The sequence below is a fragment of the Melanotaenia boesemani genome, chromosome 20 (genome assembly GCF_017639745.1).
Source record: "Melanotaenia boesemani isolate fMelBoe1 chromosome 20, fMelBoe1.pri, whole genome shotgun sequence".
In the NCBI taxonomy this organism is placed as follows: Eukaryota; Metazoa; Chordata; class Actinopteri; order Atheriniformes; family Melanotaeniidae; genus Melanotaenia; species Melanotaenia boesemani.
Window position 1 is genome coordinate 16,616,341 of NC_055701.1, and position 24,324 is coordinate 16,640,664.

Below are 24,324 nucleotides of genomic sequence, written 5' to 3' on the forward strand. Positions count from 1 at the left end.
AAGAATCTATCATTGGATTACCTTTGGTTCTTGATTAATGGAATAACTTGGAATAAAGCAGAAGAGACCAGAAATGAATTGAATTTACCATAATGAATTAAAACAGCTTGGAGTGGATCGAAGCAGAAAAACAGATTTAAGAGAAAATAAGCTAAATAGTATCTTCAGCTAAAAAAGCATAGATTGCAATGTAGATTAAAACAGATAAAAAATGGGTTTTAGTGTACAGAAGAAAATACAGTGGAGAACAACAGGATGCAGCAGAGCACAGTGGGATGGAATAAATAAACTGTAAACACAACACAAGTCAAAAGCAGACAGCGTAGCAGGGCAGGACAGAAGTAAATTCAATCAAACCTAATACTCCCACAGGGCCAAGCAGGCCAGGGCCCAACCTCACTCTTCATCCACCCCCTCAACACATCCTGTCTTTCACCAAGAGTTTTGTGAAAGGTGGAATCTCCCTGCTAGCTCTAATTATATGTCACAGTTTAGGTGATTGACATTGCATGTGAAGGGTCCATGTACAAAAGCTTTTGAGGAAATGAGTCACTCAGAATGACATTTTAAAGGTTTAGGAAGATATAGGTGTGGATTCTAACAATCCTCAGATCAAAAGATTTTATTCAGCTAAAATATGATTACAAGCAGCCTTAGTGGGACTGTTGTGATCTTAAAAAGTACAATAAGAGAGGATCTGTGTGTGTGTTAGTGTGTGTTTGTGTGTGCAATGCCCAGTCAGTGGTGTTTAATACTGTCCCAGAGGGTTTTAATCCAGATTATCAGGAGGATAAAGTTACTGAATCTCTCTCTCTCTCTTGTGTACTCATACACACACACAACCACGCTCCCTATTTCCCAAACTGTGTGGCACACACACAGACAACAAAAAAGGGCAGCTCCTGATAATGATCCTCTAGGGGGTGCTGTGTATCCAGACTAGAAGGGTCAGGCCAGTCGATGTTTTCAAAGCAGACAGTCTCCTCACGGATGCAGCTCATCCTGCTGCATAAAGACTTGATGATGGAAAGAACTGGAAAAAGCTGAGGGTCGGACTGGTTTAATGTTTATTAAAAACTTTTTTCAAATGACCTTATTGAACACATTGAACCTGGAAGTAACAGAGCCGGTTAGTACTTGCCTATAAAACAACATTAATTATTACATAAATGGGGGGAGTCTGTTAAAATCTGTTGCATTTATGTCTTATGGCTGTATAAACCTTTTTTTTAGGTTAACTGCAAATGAAAACATGTTCTTCAGGCAAACAGCCAAAAATAATTTCCTTATTGAAAAATCAAATAATGACTGCAAGAGAAAAATCCAAAAGATTAAACTGCATTGAAGATGGTCAGTTTTCCCATACGTCTTCCAAACTATGAAGCAACAATATGAACTTTGATGAGTTATCTTACAGCCACCATAAACTTACAATTTCCCTTAAAAACTTTAAAAACTAATAAATTATATATATATATATATATATATATATATATATATATATATATATATATATATATATATCTTAGAAGTTGCATAGCAACCACCACTGAAAGCAATAAACATTAAGTTTTAGAAAATTCAACTCTCAGTTCCGTGGTTACCCTAGCAGTAGTCCAACGAGTCTGAGCTGTTTTGTGTAAAATTGTGTAAAGTTAGAAATATCTGAAATGTCTAAAAGGTCAACACAGCTTCCTGCTGAAGGCTTTAGCACAAAGTCGTACCTGAAGAACGCAGTGGTGAGTGTTTTTTTTTTGCTAATGCTATCTTTAGTGCCATCTCCTAATGCCTGCATTTCGTACCAACCAACAATGTTTACAACAAACAATACATAGGTTTGCACAGATTATTCTGCATTGTTAAGTGTGGAAATAGAGGACGTATATGAAACCATGTAGGCTATATGAAATCAATTTGATAAGTTTGGTTTGTGATGTGCTTTGGAAACATATGATAGTAATATACTAATGATAACAATAAACGTGTCATTGCAAGTTATGTTTACTTTAACTTTACCATCTCAGCATAGCCGGGCCGTTAAATCGATTTACGGCTGAATGATCAACGAATTTAACATGTAGATGTGGCGAAGTTAGTTACTCTGTTTCAATGGATGGGTGTTACTTTGTCCAGACTGTATATAAAAATGGACAGAGTCTCTGCCACTAATTATGACGAATTTCAAGATTAAATAACATCCAAACCGATGAGTTAGAAAAAAATCCACCCATCTCACAGTTGTCATAAAGGTAAACTTGACCCATTAATCCTAAAATGGATTTTTGTACCAGGCTACATGCTTATTTCTGCTGTGAAGTTGGCATTTTTAACATGGGAGTCTATAGGGATTTACTCGTTTTTCGTTTTGCACTTCCGCATAGGTTTCACATTTTACAGGCAGAGGTTGCTGCTTGGTCCAGACCAGAGTGCTGTAATGAGAGTGGCGACACTCCCGTAGACTTCTATAGAAAGAATGGAATGCGGAAGTCACGTGGTCCATGGAGCTGCAGAAAGTTCAAAATGGCCGTTGCTCCAGCACTGTACGCAGTTCATTTTCGGTCTTTTGGAGGCTTTTTTGCCGGTAAGTGGCAAGAATTACTAAATTTCTAGAACTTTGTAAGCATTAGATCAATGTTCTGTAGCATATTAAGCGAGCATTATTATTTAATGTAGCGTGAAATAATTATTTAGCCAGTTAGTAGTTCATGCTAGCAAAACTTATGTCACGCTAGACATCGTCAGCAAGCCTGTTTTAATCCAAATACATTTTGCTGTTATAAGCATTCTTTTCAATATAAAGATTTTTTTTAAACATGTTTAACTTTTGCTCTGCGAGACTGATATTATTAAGCTGAGCACAACATATGACAGTCGTTGTCCCAGACGGCAGAAAAATGTGGACATTGTATTTTAAAAAGAAGAAAATGTACTCTTGATTGTGGTTTTTAAGTATTTAGTTGGATCAAATTTACAATTAATTACGGGAGACTGACAGATAAACTTTTTTAACACGTTATCTACTCAGAACCAGCAGAGTAATATGTTGTTAAACACTTCTCTGCATTTTCCAAATTAATCAAAACTCTTAACAACTCAATTGTAAAAATTCAAACCGTATTAAAATAAATCCCCATTTAGTTAGTGTCACCATGCAGTTATTTTTTTAGATTTTAATCTAAACAAAAGAACAGTAAACTGTCTGACTGCATTTTTAAAAAAGCGAATTCATTTATTTTCATCACACAATGTGATGTTTGAATCTATTAAACAAGATAACAGTTAACTAAGAATGAACAATGATAAATGATTGTAGAATATGCGTGCAAAACAATTTTGAAAATACTACAATTTGTAATGCAGACATTGCTTTCATGTCCATGTTTTCAAGGGGACTGATCTTCAGAGGTGATCTGAGTGAAGACCAGGCTCGTGGAACTTGACGGTCCTGTCAGTGATGGAGTGATGAGGATGCTGGTAAGTGGAATGGTGGAATGCTGGAGCTGGTTGGCTGATGGAGAGGCTGTGATGACAAAAAATAAAAGTGAAATCAAAATGATCGGGTGACATTTACCACATGAAAACCAACGGAAGCTGCTTTTTCAATGATTTCCATGATGATTGGCTTGTAGCTTGCCTCATTGGTGGAATTGCCACTGAAATGGTAACCATTAAATTAAGTGAGACCAAATTACTAAGACTTTTCAAAACTTACCATGCATTTGTAGCGAAGCTGAAGCTGCCCTGGGTTGATAGGGGTTTGCAAAGCTCAGACCAAGCTCCTCCATGGCAACGAGCAAGGTGTTTGGTGGAGGTTTGTATGTTGTGGGCCTGGATGCTGATTGACATTGCTGTTTTTTCTTTAAGTTTCTTGTCTGGCTTTTGCTTCCAAGATGCCCATCATTGGACAGAACTTTTTTTCGTTCACCAGAGATCTGTTTTGCTGCGATTCTCAATCTGAGCCTGATGAATCTGCTGGTTATTTTTTTTTTCACATCATGGCACAAAGGAAGCATGCTTTCCAGTGACCTTGCTTCTCTCTCCAGAGTATCTGTGGCATTTGGAAGCTCCATGAAGGATGCACTGGACCTGGTTCGGAAAAGCTTCTCAATTTTCTGGACCAGACTGAAGGCTTCGTGTGATGGACGACAGAGCACACCCGGTTTGAATTCCTTCAATGTCAGTAATGCATCATGCTCTCCTTCCAGACTTTCATCATTTTGCACAATCGCACTTTGGCAAACATCACAGATGTCGCAAAGTTTGATGACTTTATTTACAATGTATCCTGCAAGATAGTAGAGAGTACAGGTTTCACTCTTTGAGAGATCTGGAGTATCTTTGTGGCCAGTCAGCTGGTCCACTCTCAGGCCAGGTCTGGGAGTTGTCTCCTTGTTGTCCAGGAACTCTGCCAAAAGACTGTTGTCATCCTCCTGATAGTTTCCTGATTTGACTGTCACAAGAAACTGCCCAACTGATATTGATCTGAGAGCCTGGTGGAACTCCACTGGTGTTGGGACAGGATTCCTCTGCCTAATGCAGCTGAACAAGTTTTCAAGACAGTCTTGGGTAAATCTGCTCGTCAGCACAAACATGTGACCATGGTCAAGCATGTCCATCTGAATGGATAAAATTGTAGATGTTGCCATCACAAATCCTGTTTGCACAGGTTTCCAGCTACCTGTTGGACCAATCTTTAGACCACGGAAGAGTTGGATCATGTTGTGGAGAAACTCGATGGCTTTGTGGTACTGTTCCATCTTGTGCCTGCTCAGCGCCATTACTGGGTGTCGGGAAGACATGATATCGAACCAGTGGTTGACCTGCTCCAGAAACCATGCTGTTGTCAGGTTAGAGGTAGGTCGCTGCTCCTTCTCCACCATGTATTTCAGACCTGCACTCGCTGACATGCTGAAAACATTCATTGCAGGCCCCACCTTCATTTTCTCAAAATGACTGGGTTGAAGGGTTTTCTGACACAGATTTGGAGCAATTTTTAATGGTGTTCCTTCTTGAAAATCCACCAGATCTTTCAAGGGTCTAATGGAAACTTCGTTGTGAGGGAGACTCTCTTTTTCAACTATCTCAGGTGGAATTTTAAATGTCTGTCCACGCACTAGTGCACTCTTCAAATTTTTTACCAGATGTGGGACATCTGGCATAAAGTACAGCCTCCTGTCTGGTCTCGCTGGGTGTGGGATGGATGTTTGGTTGTGGTCCACTCCAAATGACCTCCACATAGCCCGATTAGGACTGCCCATGTCAGTGGTGACATTTACCACATGAAGCCCTATGGAAGCTGCTCTCTCGATGATTTCGGTGATGACAGGCTTGTAGCTTGCCCCATTGGTGGAATTCCCACTGAAATGGTAAGCGACTACTTGCTTCCATCTCAGTGTGCTTCCTGCCAACATGAAAACACATGCATGTGTTGCTGCTCCTGTATGCCCAGGCAGTGTCACATCCCCGAAAAGCTTCCCGGTTCCAAGGTGCAGCTCCACACCTGGTGTGATGGCCATCTCATCTACAGTCAGCACACATTCCTTCTCCAAAGCTCCAAGACTGTTTACCTTCAGCTCAAGCATCTCAAAAACCTCTTCTAGCACACCTGGTTGCAGTTTGATGTGTTCCAGTCTTCTTTGCAAGGTTCGGATATCAGGTAAAGGGTAATCCATATCTTGTAGCTGCCTGTAACCCGTTGAGCCGGCTGAAAAACGGAGCTTTATGGCTTTTTTTACAGTGTCTTTGCTCCACCTAATACCTTTTTTGTTCTTCATGCCAATTGCCTTCATCTGATCCTTGGAAAACATTTGACCCAATTTTTTTTTCATAGTGACAACTTTTTTGCGCAGGACTGCATTCATCTTTTTTTGTCTGCTAAATGCTCTCTGTAACTTTCTCAACTGATCTTTCTGGCTCTCTGATTCTTCTCTCAGGTTTTGGATGCTGATTTCCTCCTCAAATGATTTTTCACTGGTTCCTGTCACTGTTGACCCCTGCACACTGGATCCTGGCTCATTTGTATCTGGTTTGTCCCTCTCTTCTGAGTCCACAACTTCATCTTCTCTCTGTCTCTCTCTTTCCCTTATCTCACTTGCCTCATTTCTGGTTCTCCCTTCCTCAACATCTAAAATGAATATGCCACTGTTAGTAAGAAGATTAGTCATTAATTAAGAAATGTAAAAAAATATTCCTCAACAGTACTATGACTCATACCAAAGTTAACTGTAGAATAATATGTGTGGTCACTTCTAAGTGAATTAACATTTAGTGGAAGTTCTGGTGTACTTCTCATTGCAGGACCCTTCCTTCTCCTTGGCGCTCGGCGGTGGACAAAAAGAGTTGGAACAGCATCAGGCTTCAGTCTCACTTTGCCCGTCTTTGTCCTGTTAAACTGATCTCCCTCAAAATGTGCCTGCAGAGTATCTCATTAGTTTAATTTCCATACATGTTGCATTTTTATTGAAGCATATGACAGAACAACATGTTAAACCCTGATTTAGAATCTTTGTGTGTGCAGTATAAACTTACCGCACACAGTTTTCTGTTATTATGATCTCTGGAGATGGAGAGATTGCTCCTACTGACTTGGACTAGCCATTTTTTTCTTCTCTCTGTGTCTTTAGGGAAGCCATACATTCTGGTCCCTTTTTCAGAGTGGCTGGTGCACCCAAATGCAGCACAGCCTACCATGGTAAGAGAATCAACCTATAAAGAGGTTTTAATATGTATAATTAATTTGTGATATGAATACAGTGTAAAGATAATAAACTCTCTCACATTTGGAAGATTTATTGTAATGTAAATTAAAGCAATGATTTTGAGAACCTTTATTTATGGAAATGGAACTGCAGCAGTCACTTGAAAAAAAATTGGCAATCCTGGGTATTTGGGTATTACATTGTTATCAAGATCACTTATTAAATTTTAGCCTGAGTGTTTTTAAGGTTCCCTTTGAGTTTATTTAATTTTCTTCCGATGACATATTTCTTTTTTGTTAAGTTGAACATAGTTAAATTTCAAGAATTTGTTAAACTTTGAATTATATTGACCATGTGGAAAGTTATGAACAATCTTAGTACCAAAGCACATTTTTTAATAAATTTATCATGATAACAGATGATAAAAACAGAAGCAAAGACAGGGGATTTATGGTCTCAGGAGTGAGATTATGGAAATTCTTAGAAGTGATGTTAAAATGATCCACAATATATCAGTTAAACAATACCTTTTTAAGAGTTTTATTTCAGAATTAACAATGTTTGTAATTTGGACATGGACTGTGGAAAAGATTGCTACTGGTCATCTATTCAAGCTGTTTTTTGTAGAGGGCATGTAATATATGACATCTTCTACATGCTCCTTTCATCCATGTTAGGGCTTTATTGTATTTTTTATGTAATTCTGTATGGTACAGAAAATTGATATGGATGAATAAATGAAAAGTGAAATGAAAGGAACACACCACCAGTTTTTCAGTCTGACTTTGGAGCTTTTGATGATGAATTATTTCTGTATTTTTTGTTACCAGAGTCCACTGATGTTTCGAAGAGATGGTCACTACCAAATGAAGCAACTGCCAAGTTGAGAAGGATGAACCCTCATTGAATGAACCTTTAAACAATTAATTGTTGCAGATTCAACTATTAAACATTACAAGTATTAGTAAAAGTACTTCTTTATTTCTGCATTTATTACACTTTCAATAATAACATTGTTTAATAAAAATATTTTGTTAAAAAGCTGTTTTTGAACATGGATACTTGTTAGCTAATATTATAAAAGGGTCAGTGAATTAACATTTAGTGGAGTCAGATCAGTGCCATTTTACGGTAGTTTTCTGGTTAGAAATACAATATACATGGATACAGATGCATGTATTAAGCTCATATGACAGGAAAATATGATCAGATATGATAATAGAATAGTAATGTTTGTTATAGGAAATAATTCATCTAAAGACACCAGTTAGCATCTACAGCTACATTTTATCCTTCAAACCTGCTTGAAATTATTCATTTAACATTGCCATGAGTACATTTTCCACCTGATACCAGGCAGAGAAAACAAACTGAATGAGATCTTCCACAGTTTTGATTGAGGCTTTGTTGAAGGACGTTGATGTGAAGGTAAGAAGAAGCAGAACATGTAATCTCTTCCACGCTGTGTAAGAGGATGAGATTTAGCATCCCCATGCTAGCATAAACAAAAAAAAACAGACATATCAATTCATTACATGCACATTTAAACTGATTTAGATTTTTATTGATTAGTAGCTCACCGTACATGAGCTCAGGTTTTTTATTCATCACTAAGTATCTTTAAATGAAGGCTATTCGTAATACAGATCTTCCCTCCTAGATCTACAATTTGTGATAAATGTGTCTCTGCTCCTTCCAAAAGTAAGCTTTGGATAAAATACGGATTAATAACGTAATCACTAAACATAATCAGTAAATATTTACCGAAAATGACGAATAAAATTGTAATGTCCGCGTTGCCTCCCGCCAGAATCCGCTGAACCCAACGAAGAACGCTGTGCTGTATTGAACTATTCAGAGCTCCATGAACCACGTGACCTCCTGTCGGCGATTTCAAAGAGTGTCGCCACTCTCATTACAGCACTCTGGTCCAGACATAAGCTTGCCGTTTTTTCTTATGCCGCTGTACAATTTAATTGCCGGTGAACAACGGGAAAGTGCCATTCTCTTCTAGCCGTTTATAATCGGCTAGTAATTTTTTTTCTTGATATAACTTTCCAGATGTGTTCCAGTTTGGTAATAATAATAATGCAATAACCATGATGTAAGCTTAAGATCCAGCCCCTTCATTGTCATACTTCTTTCTGCTACCTTCACATGCCAGGAGAGGGCGCAACCTTGTAGGCTAAAAGCCAGAAAATTTGGTCTTAATAAGGATTGAAGATGAACTCATTTGTGTACTTGCCAATATTTATCTGTAAGACAAGCAAATGGGGATGAAACATGGACATTTTACCAAAATTATATATTTTAAAAACACTTTAATATACTTATGAAAGAACAGTGCCTCTGGCTACATGGCCAACACACAAGCACACACGTGTTTATGTACGTAATGGAAAACAAGCAGAGATGGGGCACATAATCCACTTCAGTCTTCTTCACTTTTGCGTTAGGTTTCCTGTCATCATTGACATAACAGTCTTCCAAGTGAGCCATCTTCACTTGAAGCATCAATGCTAAAAGAGTGACAAATTGTATTTTTCAAAAATAGAATTAAATTTAAACTGAAAAAAAGTTATTATTTTTTAATTTACCACAATATTTAAATATGTAATATAAATTTGATCACCAACCAGAAGTCTGTTCCTTTGTGTGTGAATAAATAAGTGTATTCATTTATTGTCATTCCAAATTTACTACAGATTGCTCTTTTAAAAAGCTTCCCTCTTTATTCTAGAAGGATTGTGCCTTTTAAAATAGGGCCTTTTGCAAACACTCCTCGACCTTCAGGAAAAAAGTAACAGCATTTAATTAAACAATTAAACAGTTAATTAAACTAACAGCACATGTATATATATATATATATATATATATATATATATATATATATATATATATATATATATTAATCCCATCGATCAAATTGTCATATTAACAGTTGACAACCTATTATTAAGATACAAAATATTTTTAATTCTTACCTTTTATATGATCAATAAACCTCCATGTAAGGACTTCCTTATCTATTCCCAACCGGATATAATCTTCTGCTTCTTTAATTGGATTTTGCCTCTTTAGGGCTGTCTTTGATAGGCTCACTACAAAATATACAGTTTTATAGTTAATTTATAAAAGTAAAGCATAATTCACACAATACTCAGATCAAGTCAACACAATAACGATGATCATCATTATTATTATAATATGGATGACTTGGCCAAAATATAAGTGGACAATTTTCTATTTAGTGGATAAAGCATGATGCTTTTTTAAGTCTTTTTTTATAGCGCTTACTAGTATATTGCAGAGAATTAGGGAAATGTTCTGTTTATTCAGTGTGTCCCTTTGTTTAGCAGCACTTGGCGTGTGTATAGTTAAACGTGTCTCCATAATATTGTTTTGTAGTCAGACACAGAAAAACAAGTTTTGTACAACCTGTGTTCCATGAGCTGTCATATATCAACCTCTGATAAATATTTATTATAAACTAAAAATAACTCCTACCACTAAGGCTATTGGTCAAGAAATAACTTGTGCGATCAGTCATGCAGAGAAGTCAACCGACAGAAACAAAAAACTCAAGGCAAAGTAGCTAACTGCATTCTTCAAATTTTTCTGGGCTTCGAAGTTCACATGTTGGATGCTACCAGATTTTAGCTAATAGCAGGCAAAGCTGCTTTCGTTATGGTTCATAAATCAGATTGTGGCTGTAATATCAGTATAGTCTAACGAGCAACTTCGTACAACTTCACGATACTAATATTTGAGGTAACAACATGTGGCATCCTGCTTCGCAGTGCTTAAAAAAAACAAGTATTGTGAAGTTGTACGAATCAAATATAATTAATTATTTAGTTCCCTGTAACAATTACTTAAGTGGCCTATGATTATCATCCGTTTGTCGTCATCTGTCTTGTCACCGAAGTGAAAAGGACAGCAGAGACAGGGAAATAAGCTAATCAACTCCGGTTGACAAACCGTCTGTGCTACACCAAATGAAGTCAAATAAAGGCTGGAGCCCGGTTAAAAACTACAAATCCCATAAGCGCTGACAAGAATGTTGGGACATTTATTTAAAGGGAAATAGTTAATTATGTCTTTCTTGTCATTAAAAACATATAAACCTTAACAAGTGATAATGTCCATTTTTACTTGATCACATATGTCCACGGACACTATATCATATAATTAGACATCTATTAAAACAGAAAAACTTACTTTTGAATTCATCACTTGAGTAGATGGTTGGAAAAAAAATCATGGGTCCAAAATCCAAAGGAATTACAAATCCAGCCTCTAAAAATCCACAGAAACACCCATGGTAGGAATGGTCACCAGCCGAAAATCCGTGGGAAGTGCTGGTCACGTAACTAAAATTTCCCACCGTTGTGTATGGCAGCCCCGGAACATGTGTAACTTAGCGTGGCCTTGCAGTTCCTTTTTCCACCTGCAGAGGCCACTCTTCAGCATTTTTACACACACACACACACACCCTCCTCTCCTACACACACACACACACACACATTATCTGTGTTTTCCCTTCCTTAAAAGAGTTTACTTGGAAGAAAAGGCAGTGGGAGTGATTCTGTTTTTGCAGGAGAAAAACAGTCAATTTTGATTTCATAAAACATGATTTTTACTAGCTGTATATGTTTTATTTTTTATTTTCTCTATTTTGCTCTTTTTTAATAAACATTTTCCCTTTTGTGTCTGGCCAGGTAGCGGGCCCCCCATCTACAGGTGTTTTTCAGGAGCGACCAGCTAAATCAAGCTTCTTTTGCAAGTGCTACAACAGAGGCGACCTCCCAGTTAAGGTGGACTTCAACAAAAGAAGGCCAGGGAAGGCTGCGTATCAGAATAAGGATGGTGTAAATACCCTCAGTAAATTAAATAACCGTAGGAAACAAGAACTTTTAATTTCCTCTTTAACATAACTGAATTAAAAAGTTTGCACAGCTTCCTGTTTGCAATCACGCTGTCAAGTAGATGGGGTTAAATCTGAAGACTTGGTAAGTGTTACGCTAACACCCTTTATCGTCATCATTATAGACTTGACTAAGGTGATGACTAAGCTTCATAGAACCCATCAATCACATAATGTAGAGAAACTCAGGGCAGCAACAGCAATACACGGAGTAATTGTGTATGTATTTGTATTTGTGAGTGTTTCACTACCTAACAGAGCCATAACTGTATTCTCCTGACTGAAAGTGTGTGTGGGATGGATGCTTTTTTCTAATCACTGTGTTCTTTTATTTAACCTCCCAATATGCTGAAAGCAATTCTGTAACTTCATAACTGTCATGCAGCAACTACTCATAATGACATTTATTCATAGTAAGCAACGGTAAATTAATCAAGCAAATTATTCCCCTTTCCTCTTTTTTTTTCCACTTCAAAGGAAGAAAGGAAAGTGAGTGAGCTCTTCCTAGTTAACTGTCTGTTTTCAGGTGAAAACACTGTAAAGTATCTCCTTTTGCATAAATTATTTATGGAAAATGTTCAAATGAATCTTTGCAACTGAAAAAAATAAAGGATTTCTTTTGTGCTCAGAACATGAAAAAGCACGCTGCAAATAGGATGTGGTGTATGAAATTGTTGCTGTCATATCAAGTGCTTCTGTTATGCTTCCTGATTTTCCGCCAATGTTTGCACAGAGCTGTGTGTGTTGTAAATTCCCTGGAAAAAGAAAAGTTTATTACACAAGATGTGCCTGTGGCCTTGCACTGTGAACAAGTGTCTTTGTAATATTTTTGCTTTAATAAAGCAGTACCTTAGTATCCCTAATTAACTGGTCCTTTTTAAAGCTGTCCAATAGAAAGAGTTGACACTTGCTATGTGCTTTACACATGAGTTTAGTGTGGGAGAAAAATCTGGTACTATGTACTGCTTTAGATTCAGTTATTCATCTAATTAACAAAAGATCATGGCTGAGCTATAGCAAAACATGAATCTTGCATCAGTAATAGTGGTGGAAATTATGTGTGTTCAGATTACCAATACCAATTACCAATAAATCATATCAATCCCACTTTACAGGCAAGAAGCCAAAACAGTAAAGCTTGATACCATTTCTGATTACAGCCTACCTATTTGTCTGCACTTGTAATTAATCCGTTAAAGCAGTACGTTACTGTTACGACCCAAATCAGGGGCATGTCTGGGCGCAACACAAAAGTACGCTGGGACAGGTGTAAAAGATAAACACAACGCACTTTATTGACATAAAACATAAACATCAAATAAAACCTGGAACAAAAGATGGTAAAAAACAAGTGTTGGGGTTAGTGAAACTGCTGAAAATAAATACAAAAGGTTTAACCCAAAACCAAACACAAAACACCACCGAGTAAAACAAAAGGAGTGTCCACAACTCGGGGTGATAACTAAACAAACGAAAGGGCAGCAGTTCCAATAAACTACGTGAACTCTGTCACAACCAAAACCCTAACCTAGCCCAACACACCAAAACCGATAATACAAAGAACAAAATGGCAGAACACAAAGCAAAGCTTGAACCAAAACTGGGTGGATAACAAAAGGTGAGACCAAACTAAACAGACCATAACTAAGTCCCCTAACAGAACATCCAGGACCAGCCAGGACCAACCCCACTGTAGACACAAAATGGTCTGACACCAAAAGGACCACCATATAGCACAGCAAACACCCAGAAAAGCCATGCCTTCATACTTCTGCCAACCGAGAGAAGAGGCCGCCCGTGTTAAACACCCTCTCTCATCTAAAGTGTGGGGAAGCAGCCTGTGCAGCCCGCTACTCCCTCCCGACTGAACACTGCAGCAGCTCTTTATCCCCGGCTTTCCCCCAAGCTGAAGTTTGATTGGCCGAGTGTGGAACCAATCAATGGGGAAGAGACTGGGGTGCAGTTGATCCAGCCACTCAGAACGGATGCCACAGCCAGGGATTTGCATGAAGAACAAGCCCCAGCTGTCCGTAATGAGTGGTACCCATAACAGTTACAACTACACACTTCCTCTGTTAACGTGAAAAAAAAATCATTGTCAGGTGTGTGTGTTATGTTGACTTGATGCTGAGAGGGACACATGCAGACTAGAAACACCTAAAAAAACTGAGCAAAACTGCTTCTCTCTTGGACATCCATTTTTTGCGAAAGAATGCGAAAGTATTGCATGCTAACGCAAAAGTATTGCAAGGGCACGCAAAAGTTTTGCTTGCTAACGCAAAAGAAAGTAAGAAAGAAAAAAAAATCTGTGACCCCTGGGGGGCTTCAAATCAACCTAATACACCAGCTGTTTTTAAATTCATAACAAACCAAACTCTTTAAAAATCTCTATGAAATATGCACCATTAAAACAATGTTATGAGTGAGCGAGCTGACTGTGGCAAGATGGCAGCCAGTGCGGACTTTCGACCCCGCTGGCCAGCAGAGCAGGTGAGTCATCTTTATTTTTGACATCTATGGCAACATCACCCATCCCAACACTGTCATGGACAATCACCAAGTTAAACAAATATTTGGGTGTATTGAAACGCAGTCAATGCATATAGTGGTTGCTGGTACTTTACTATATTGACATTGTGTATCTGTTGTTCTGTTGGGCAGAGATGTAGCTGCTTTATTTTATTGCAATGAGTTTGCCAAATTCTTCACAGAAAAAATCCAGAATTTCAGACAAGCAATTGGTTCATCAACAGCAGATTCAACAGACATACTGTGTCCATTGAAAACCAGTTTAAACACCATGACACAGTTTTATCCCATTAACAGCAAAGAAATGGGCGACATCTTATGCCAACTGAACTCCTCCTCTTGCTGTCTGGACATCCTGCCCACAGGTTTTCTCAAAAAGGTCTCAAAGACTGGAGCCAGATCTGTTACAGATTGTGAACTTGTCTTTAATTTCAGGTGTTTTCCCAGAACTTCTAAAAACAGCTGTAATCAAACCTCTGCTAAAAAGGACAATTTAGACAAGACACAAATGAACAATTACAGGCTCATCTCACATCTTCTGTTTCTGAGAAAGATCATTGAAAAAGCCGTTTTTCATCAGGTAAACGACTTTAACACAAAACAACTGCTACCATGTCTTCCAGTCAGGTTTTAGCGCTGAGATGCTCTGACCAAAGTCATTAATGACATATGTTTGAATACAGATGATGCAAAAATGTCAGTTTTGGTCTTACTGGACCTCAGTGCTGCTTTTGATAAAGTTGACCACAATATACTACTTAAACAACTGGAGAACTGGTTGGCCTCTCTGGCACTGCCCTAAACTGGTTTAAATCTCATTTAGAGAACAGAAAGTACTTTTTGTATATAGGTAACTTTACATCTGAGCAGACAAGAATTACATGTGGCATTCCCCAAGGTTCCATCCTGGGGCCTCTTCTGTTTAACATCTACATGCTCCCACTGGCACAGGTTAGAAAGAAAAACAAAATTAGTTACCACAGCTACGCAGATGACACAGAGATATATATTACAATGTAAGAGGCCCCGTACAGGCTCTTGGTAAATGCATTGAGATTAATGTCTGGATGTGTCTGAACTTTATTCAGTTAAACAAAAACAAAACTGAGGTGAGTGTCTTTGGAGCCCCAGAGAAACGACTAAAGGCCACCTATAAAGGTCTATACACCTAAAAACCACCAACCAGGCCAGAAATCTGGGTGTATTGATAGACTCAGACTTTAACTTTGAGAAACACATTAAGGGAATCACAAATTCACTCTACTGTCACCTTAAGAATATATCAAGGATAAAAGATCTGATGTTTCAGCATGACCTGGAAAAACTAGTCCATGCTTTCATCTTTAGTCGGTTTGATTATTGTAACAGTGTCTTTACAGGTCTACCTAAAAAATCCATTAGACACCTGCAGCTGTTTCAGAACTCTGCTGCTCGAGTCCTCACTAAGACCAAGAAAGTGGATCTGAGATCTTTACACTGGCTGCCTGTCCGTCTGTTCTCTGCTGCATTTATAATTTATATTTAGAAGTCCAGATCTGCATCTGTTTCTTTTAAGCTTGAATTTTTAAACTTGATCATGTTTTAATGCTGTTTTTCCCCCACAGTGGAACTTTATTTCTTGCATTTTACCTTAGCTTTTTCTTTCTGTTTTTATTTATTTCATTTCTTTTAATGTTATTTTTTCTGTCTTGTTATTTCTCCCCACTGAATGCTTTTAATATTTTTTGTAAAGCACTTTGAATAAATAAATTTGCCTTGCCTTGCCTTTAGAGAGTGAGAGTGGTGGTTCATGTAGTTCACCCAAATAGAATTATACAATCTGGCTAAAATCACTTGAAAATACAGGATAATGTTATTTTATTAGTTCTTTCCTTTTTATTAGTCTCTACCTCCGTCATGTGGTTAAGAAGCATCATTACACATCCACATGGTTCTCATCCAACAGATCTTTTAATCTCCTGACAGAAATAGTCAGGGAGATTTAATCTGAATGGTGCGATAAGAACAAAAGATATGAAAGAAGGTTAAAGATAAACCAACAAGAACAGCAATCATCAAATCAAATCAAAGTTCTTTACATTAAAAAAAGGCACATTACAACAAGTTTTCACACACCCAAACGTAAAAACACACACCTGATCATAAATTCTCTGAAATGCACTCATGCACACACACACACACGCATGCATTCCCTCACCACCATAACCACTCACACCCCCCATTCTATTTTGACTCTAACCTCTAGCGTCTGTCTCTAACTGTATATTAAGAAGGAAATGAACATCTGGCCTGATGCTGCTGTGAGGAAACAATATCTTGGGGATTTGTTCACACCGGAGCCAGCCCACTGTTGACCACAGATGCTTCTGCCCCAGGAAACCACCCAGATCATGGCAGGCCAGGGTCCGCTACACAGCATTGCAGCACTATCGCAAATATTAAATGTTTAGTATGTTTTTTAACGAATAAGTTAAATAGTTTAACTGGCATTTTAAAGAGTTAAGAATCTTAAAATTATTGAATGTTTGGTATTTTCATCTAAAGTGATTTATAAAAAAACAGAAAAAATACTGATGTGTGATGATTTTATAGCAGTTTTATACACATGTACATATTTGCCATGAGAGTCCCGTTTCTGACACTACAAATGTAATATAATTAATTTTGTTTCTAATCTTTAACATAATATAATGTAATTATCTAGAAAATAATTGTTTTTGTAATGAATCAGGCATTAATTAAAATATTCATACTGGCATTTAAATGGTTTAAAGTCTAAAAATGATCGGATGTTTGGCATTTCTGAGCAGAGCGGAAGTTGTTTAAAGCAGTGGTTCCCAAACTTTTTTACTCAGGGACCCCCTTCATACATATACTAAACGTCATGGACCCCCTGCTCCATCCTGTGATGAAACCATGCTTGGTTTTAAGCTTTCAAAAGTGAGATTCTCACCATAAATAATGTATTTTGGTTGAGTCCTGTCCTTTCATAAAGCTAAAGATAAATTAACCACATAGCCTTACTTTTTTTTCCTTAAAATGGGGACAATTTGTGGACATTAATCACAATGGTTCTAACATTCAAAACCTCAGAGACCTCCTGTGCTCTTTGGGGGAACCCCTTGCAGTGTCCCAGACCCCAGGTTGGGAACCGCTGGTTTAAAGGATGTACAGGATGTGCAGCTGGAACATGTGTGATGCCATCATGTCAATATGCATCAAGTCTCTGAGAAATGTTTCCAACACCTTGTTGAATCTATGCCACGAAGAATTAAAGCATTTCTGAAAGCTAAAGGGAGTCCAAGCTAAAAGCAAGGTCTAACTAATAAAGCGTTTAAAATATAAACAACCAATTACTTACTGATATTAATGAGACATATAAAACAAAGATTAAAAAGAAATATTTCAAATAGGGCAAATTTAAGTTTAAAGGAAAAAACATGTCTGTTTTATTTCTGTTCTAAAATACAGCAGATTTGTTCTTCTGATGACTTTTACTAGAAATTGACTGAACAACTTCTAATATAAAACAAAAAGGTAAAACAAAAGCTGAAGCCTCGCTGTGTTACACATGGACCACTCGGAGACAGGAACAGGTTAACAGATCTTTATTTGAATAAGCAGAGATAAAGAGTCTTACTGGATCTGATCAAGGTAGAGCAGATGTGGGTCACCAGGAAGCCTGGAAGAGACTAGGAGAGTGTCCATATGGTGCGTGGGTTAAGGTCCGACAAGGAATGACTGAGGTGCTGGTGTATAAGAGGACTGGGAAGTTAACGGGACACAGGTGTAACTGGTTGGCTTGATGATTATGCGCAGATCAGGACCAGATGAGGAAGATCAGGGGACTGCAGATGAAGGAGTGGCGGCATGACAGGTTGTGACACGCTGTTTATTAGTAACATCTTTCCATGAATCCGTAAAACTCCAACAGTGTGTGAAGGTGGGCGTCTGCTGTCATGCTGTCAGACAAATATGTGAAATTACGCACGTGAACATTCGGTTGCACCATGGAAGCTTTTTTTGTTGGAGGACTGACACCTCCTCAGTCACTGCTCTGACATCTGCCTGAGTAAAGACATTTCACTTCCGCGCGGACATTCACGTGTCTCAGATCTTGAGAGACAATCATCGTAGACAAAGCTGTACGGTGAGTCTTTTTATTATTTATTATTATTTATGAAGCAAGCAGGTTTGCCTCTGTATCCACCTACAAGGTTTAACTTTATTAATTAGTGAATAGCAGGAACAGAAAGCTTTAATTAGCGCTCCTGTTAAATAATAATTAACTTAATAATAGCTCATAAAACTTTATGATGGGTTAGATGTGCAGATTACTGTTTTTTATACTTCAATTTTTTCTTGAATTAAAGATTGTTTTTCTGCCTTTGCTGCATTATGCTGAAAAGACATTAATAAGTTTTAATTAGAACCATAACTGGTTGATTTATGAGCCCATTTTAAATGCTACATGATACAGGAAACAATCATCATTTCCTTTGAGCAGATTCCATGTCTGGAGAGTTAACTTGTTTACAAGACACAAAAACAAAAATGAGGATTTGTGTGAAAGTGTGCCATCTTCACTGCACATAAAAATATAAACAGACTTAGAATTTGAAGTCAGCAGCACTTAAAAAAGAAGTTGTGAGTTACATAAAGAATATGGGTGTTATGGGTTGTGGGTGATATAGCTATCAGCAGATGAACTGATATTGGGTGAGGGTGTTAGGGTTGGGTATAAAGGGAGCATGAATCAAAGGAGTTATCTCTACAGTGGATTGTGGCTCATCACTTTGTGCAAAACTTCCTCAAAGATTCATCAGAAATTTACAAAGAAATGATTCTCTGTTGCAAGACTGCAAAGAATCAATGCAGGAATACCATGAAAACCCCTTTTTATTCAACAAAGTCCACCACTGCAACCAGAAATTGAACCTCATACTGTAAAATGAAGACGCTGTTTCAGCTTTGTTGAGGTCTCTGGAGCATGAACTGATCTCAGATGTAAAGAAAAATAGTGAACATGTGAATTTTCACTAGTCTTTCCATTTTTTCTAACCAGAAAGCTAGATTAAAAGTACAACAGAATGCATTTAATCGTATGCGGTCTTTCTTAAAAAAGGTTTTTATTGACTTTTTTCATGTATTTGTTGTCTATACTGCATATTCCAGTGCAGGGTCATGGGGGGACGAGTCTATTCTAGCTGCTAGTAGGTGAGAGGCAGGTCTGGTCAGGTTGTCAGCCCACGGCAGGACCAACAGAGAGATAACCACTCATGCTTGCACCCAGGGAGAATTTAGAACTAACATGCATGTTTTTAGACTGTCAGAGAAAGCTAAAGTGCCTGACATTTAAAATCCTCTGTCTTCAGATCTTCTTGTTCTTTTTCTAATTGCAGACGCCACTTTGTTTGAATTTAATTGAGAGCGCTGTAAATGAGTACAAGTTTCAACAGTTTCAGGGCAAATACTATAGATGAGAAGGACCAGGTTAAAAAGATCAACAGCCAGTGTTTATGATGGCGTGGAGGTGCATTAGTAGTCATGTCATGCTGGACTTTGCATCACTGCAGAGGTGAATATTGGAATTTAGGAGAGAGATATACTACGCTCTTCATGTATTTTAACAGGGTTAGTAATTGTTCTTACAGTATGACAATGCCAGCACTATTTCACAAGTCACAGCTGTATGACTTTGTAGACACAGAATGCATCACCAAAACACTCCCAGATGATCTCACTGTGTGTATGAGAGGAACTGTGAAGAAAATGAAAGTCATTTCCTTGAGTGTGTGTGTGGAAAACAGAAGTTTAAACAAAAAGTCATTTAACAGGTTTTAAGTTTGGTTGCACATAAGAAATCTGCCCAATTTCTCAGGAAATGCAGTTCGTTTTACAGCGTTTTATCTTTTTTTACTCCAGCATCACACAAAAATGAATGAATAGAAAAAAAATAACAAAAACAAATAGCAGTTTTGTTTGGTCACATTTTAATAATTGTCTGGAAATATGAGGAAGGAGTTAAATGTGTTAAATGTTAAGATACAAAGTTATTTATAGAAGGTGATCAGTACAACTGAGCTTCTAAAAAGCAATCAGCACAACACTGAATTCATTATCATTTAATATCTATGAAAATAGGTCATTGGATGTGTTTTTACAGCAAGTACAAAAAAATATAATATAAATATTAAAAAAGATAATAAAAATGATAAAGAAAATATAATAGAAGTTTAAATTCTTGGCACAATTTGATAAAGTTAAACGATTTGGCATGGAATAATCCATCTGAATCTGCTTCCTTTTTCTTTGGTATCTCTTTATTAAGCTAAGAACAAGCTCAAACTTGTCTTTATGTTTATGGTTTGGCTTCCCAGTAATCTCTGCTGAGATCTTGGTAGAACAGGGAATGATATTAGTTTGGGAATGTTCTCACCCATATACCTATTCCACAGAAAAGAAGCAACATGATATTGCCCCTCCCATTTTAATGCATTCACTTCCTATTGAAGAACATCCCAGCGAATTCTCTGTAGAGCTCATTAGAGCTACTTTTGGAATGGCTGAAATAAAGGACCAAGGCTGAATTTGGGGGTAATACACTTTGAAAACAATGTTGTTGGACCTCTAACACCCATATGAAATTGTTAAAAAAAAAGGATAATATAATAATATAACATTAAAAATATTTCCCTATCAAACATAGTTAAAAAGATTAGATGCATAATATGAATAGAGCCTGACAGGCAGGCCTCTCATTCACTGAGGAAGATGTGAGAATATTGTGTTACATTTTAAGTGTGAAGAGGAGCGCCTACCTTCTGTTGATGGAGACAATGTCGCCATATCCCCGTCTTTAATTTACATATCATATTGAAGCTCTGTTTGCACATTCATCTCCATCATTTGCATTGAAGAGACATGAAGTGTGCTAACCAGTATCCCGTGATGTGATGAGTGTTCTTAATGTGTTGAAAACTGCATAAGTGTTTTGTAAAATGTGTTTAAGTAGATAGCCATAAGCAATTAGCTTTTATCACCTGATTTAATTTTGGGATTAAACTAATGGATTAAGAGGAAAACGGATGAGAAAAAGTGTTTGCAGAACTCTTTCTAACCTTGATTACATCATACAGAGTTTGCAATTGTCTTTCTAACGTCCTCTTCTTGTTCAAACACTCAAAATAAACCATTGTTACGGTCAGCTGCTACATTAACTCTAAACTAACATCAGAATGTTGGATGTTGTGTTTGGGTATCATACTGATAATGGATTTTGTCTCCTACAGACAAAAATGCTGGGAACGTCTGCACCAACTGTGGACCCTACACCCAGCAACTCAACCTTCCTTGACTCAGAGTTTCGTTATGTGCTGTTTCCAGTCATCTACAGCATCATCTTCATCCTGGGCTTCTTTGCGAACATCTACATACTATTTGTCCTGCGGTGCCTCCGTCAAACAAAGGCCATGAGAGAGATCCACATTTACATGACCAACCTGACCATTGCTGATCTCTTTTTTGTCTGTGCCCTTCCGTTCTGGATTGGTTATTATATTCGTGGGGGCGACTGGGTCTATGGAAGGTTTATGTGCCAGCTGACAGGCTCCTTGTTTTTCATTAACACCTATGGTACCGTCCTCTTCCTTGGAGCTATCAGCCTTAATCGATACTGGGCAGTCACAAAGCCACTGGATGCAGCTTCCTCAGATCACAAGTGTCGTGGGATCGTTGTGTGTGCCGCTATCTGGTTGTTCACTGTGTCTGCAACCATTCCAAACTGGAAAACAAATTCAACCCATGTTGACGTAGAAAATAAAAACTTAACTCGATGTTTTGAGGACTACCAGAATGAAGACGATTATGTCAAGAATAATGTAGCCATCCTTCATTTCTTAATAATTGGAATGTTTTTTGTTGTCTTTTTCCTTGTGGTGGTCTGCAATTTCCTTATTGCTCAAGCGTTACTTACTCAGAAAGCTCCTCAGGCAGAAGTGCGATCTGCGACAGTCTCACCCAAAAAGTCCAGAACCATGTCGTCCTTAGGTCGAAGGTCCAGAGGAGTGAAACGGAGGGCTCTGCAGATGCTCTTTGCAGTGGTGGCAGTATTCATTCTTTGTTTCCTGCCGCACCATATAGTTCAAGGCCCCTGGACGTTGACAGTGCTGCAGATCAAAGATGGCTGGGGCCACATGGACTGGGGCCAAGAAACCCGTCAAGCAATTAATGATGCACATCAGATCACCTTGGTTCTTATGAGTCTCAATTGCATTTTGGATCCTGTGGTTTATTACTTTGCCACAAGAAAGTTTAAGAAATTAATTGTGGCCCATATTAAAAAGTGTGCAAAGGGAGAAGGATGCTCTTCTACAGTTACCACACATGTTTCTCCGGACAGCAGAGATCAGATTTAGAAACTCCAGAGTATTCACCAACAGCCCAAAGAGGAATGACTCAGTGTTATGTAATAACATAAGTAATTGATGAGCAGGACAGAGCTGGAGGTAGGATGAATAGAATTGGGATTGAATATAATAGAGGGACATCCCATGTTAGATGTTTTGAAGACAAAGCCAGAGAGGCCAGACTATGATGGTTTGGGCATGTACAAATGAGAGATATATAGTGGAATATATCAGGAAAATGATGCTGAGGTTGGAAAACCAAGCATGAGACCTAGAGGAAGACCGAGGAGGAGATTTCTGGATGAAGAGGAAGAGGACATGAAGTTGGTTAGTATGAAAGAAGCAGAGGGTGCAGAGGTTAGGGTTAGATGGAGGGAGATGATTGTGGCAACCTCCGAGTGGAATAGTTGAAAAGGAAAGAAAATGTATGGGTTTAATGTCAGCAGCTTCAAACTCAGTCTCCCATAAGCTTGTAAAATGGTCATAAAATGTAGCCTATTGACCGTAAGTGCTTACATATAGGAATTTAGTTCTAAAGATATAAAATATCTAATGAAAGGAGTGTTATTCAGTGCTGGTTGGAAATAGTTCTATTTTTTGGAGGCTGCAGGATGTGTGTTGGAGTTGTCATCAGGAGACATTAGTTTGTCTCTCATCTGATCCAATACTTTTTCCTTTGTAATATTTTTTTTATAATTTCATTTTTATTTTCACACATGCTTTTGTCAATGTATTAAAAAATACTTGTAACGGGTGCTGTGTAGTTCCAGGGGTGGGACGTATAGACACTGCAAGCCCTGCATGCTACCCCTCTTTCTCGTATCTTAGCAGCACAGCTCATCTGCAACATGAAAGCAGACTTCACCTCCTAAAGACTTTTTAAAGCCATGTTAATGCGACCTCACACATCTCGATTGGCATGGAAGTTGTGGAGCTGTACTCTGTATTGTGCAATGTTTTTGCTCTTCCTGTGTAAACTAAAAAGCTGATGAAGTGTTTATTTGTGTTATTTAAGTCATAGCAGTAGTGTTTAGCTCAGAATGTATTCAGTCAAATATGAATATATTTAAGGTTTAGCCACTTATTTTAGCCACTAGAACACATATAAACAAATTTCACATGCATGATGTCCCATCAATAAAATAGTGACCAAAGTGTTTAACAATTATCAGAAGCAAAAGACAAAAAACAAAACACCCACAAAAGCAAAAACAAATAATAACAATAAAAAAAAAAAAACAAAGAAAAATTTATTTTGTTGGAAGATTAAGAACACCAGCTTCAAAAAATAAAAAGTTTTCAGTTTAGCCTAGAAGATATTTATGGAGGCCGAGTCTTTGACTGAGATAAAAAGGCTGTTCCAAAGCTTCAAAGCTATTAGAGAAAAACAACAATGTAATGGGTCGCTGCACATTTTAGAGCCTTAAAAACATATAAAAGAATCTTAAACTCAATGTGATATTTTACTGGAAGCCAGTGCAGAGACATGAGGACGGGGGTGATGCCGTCTCTTTTCTTTGTTCCTGTTATGAGTCTAGCTGCAGCATTTTGTACTATCTGCAGATGAGACAGAACAGTGCTGAGGTAACTGATTTTAAAATTTTCAAGAAGAGGAGCGGCTTAATTTTGGCTACTCTTCTTAACAGGAAGAAACAAGATTTAACCAGAATTCTATCCTGCATTGTGACACCAGGGAGCAGAAGTTAAAAGGCTCAATTTCCCCTCTAGCATCACATTTCAACATCTCCTACAGCAAAATCTC

At 37.8% G+C, this 24,324-nt stretch overlaps 1 protein-coding gene and 2 long non-coding RNA genes across 5 annotated transcripts; 2 read left to right on the top strand and 1 right to left on the bottom strand.

Annotated features, from left to right (window-relative positions):
• The first annotated feature begins 1,724 nt into the window (after positions 1-1,724).
• Positions 1,725-11,463, top strand: LOC121630947. The gene is made up of 9 exons (XR_006008639.1): positions 1,725-1,739; positions 2,382-2,581; positions 3,389-3,474; positions 4,044-4,566; positions 4,667-5,656; positions 5,934-6,025; positions 6,298-6,691; positions 7,529-8,626; positions 11,453-11,463. It is a non-coding gene; the product is annotated as an uncharacterized LOC121630947 (long non-coding RNA).
• Positions 7,225-11,086, bottom strand: LOC121630948. 3 transcript variants are annotated; one of them, XR_006008641.1, is made up of 5 exons: positions 10,920-11,086; positions 9,683-9,799; positions 9,335-9,485; positions 8,463-9,217; positions 7,225-8,193 (listed from the first exon to the last, which is right to left on the bottom strand). It is a non-coding gene; the product is annotated as an uncharacterized LOC121630948 (long non-coding RNA). The 3 variants fall into 3 exon arrangements; XR_006008642.1 differs by lacking the exon at positions 9,335-9,485; XR_006008640.1 differs by having other exon boundaries at positions 8,463-9,485.
• A 6,669-nt stretch (positions 11,464-18,132) lies between the features above and the next one.
• LOC121630944 (platelet-activating factor receptor-like) lies at positions 18,133-23,916 on the top strand. Its single transcript, XM_041971512.1, has 2 exons — positions 18,133-18,304; positions 21,447-23,916. The coding sequence occupies exon 2, from the start codon at positions 21,453-21,455 to the stop codon at positions 22,569-22,571; it is 1,119 nt and encodes a 372-aa protein (XP_041827446.1). The 5' UTR covers positions 18,133-18,304; positions 21,447-21,452; the 3' UTR covers positions 22,572-23,916.
• The last annotated feature ends 408 nt before the right edge of the window (positions 23,917-24,324 follow it).

Excerpts from the sequence above, each read along its gene's own strand:
- LOC121630944 (XM_041971512.1), top strand. The coding sequence starts at position 21,453 with ATGCTGGGAACGTCTGCACCAACTGTGGACCCTACACCCAGCAACTCA.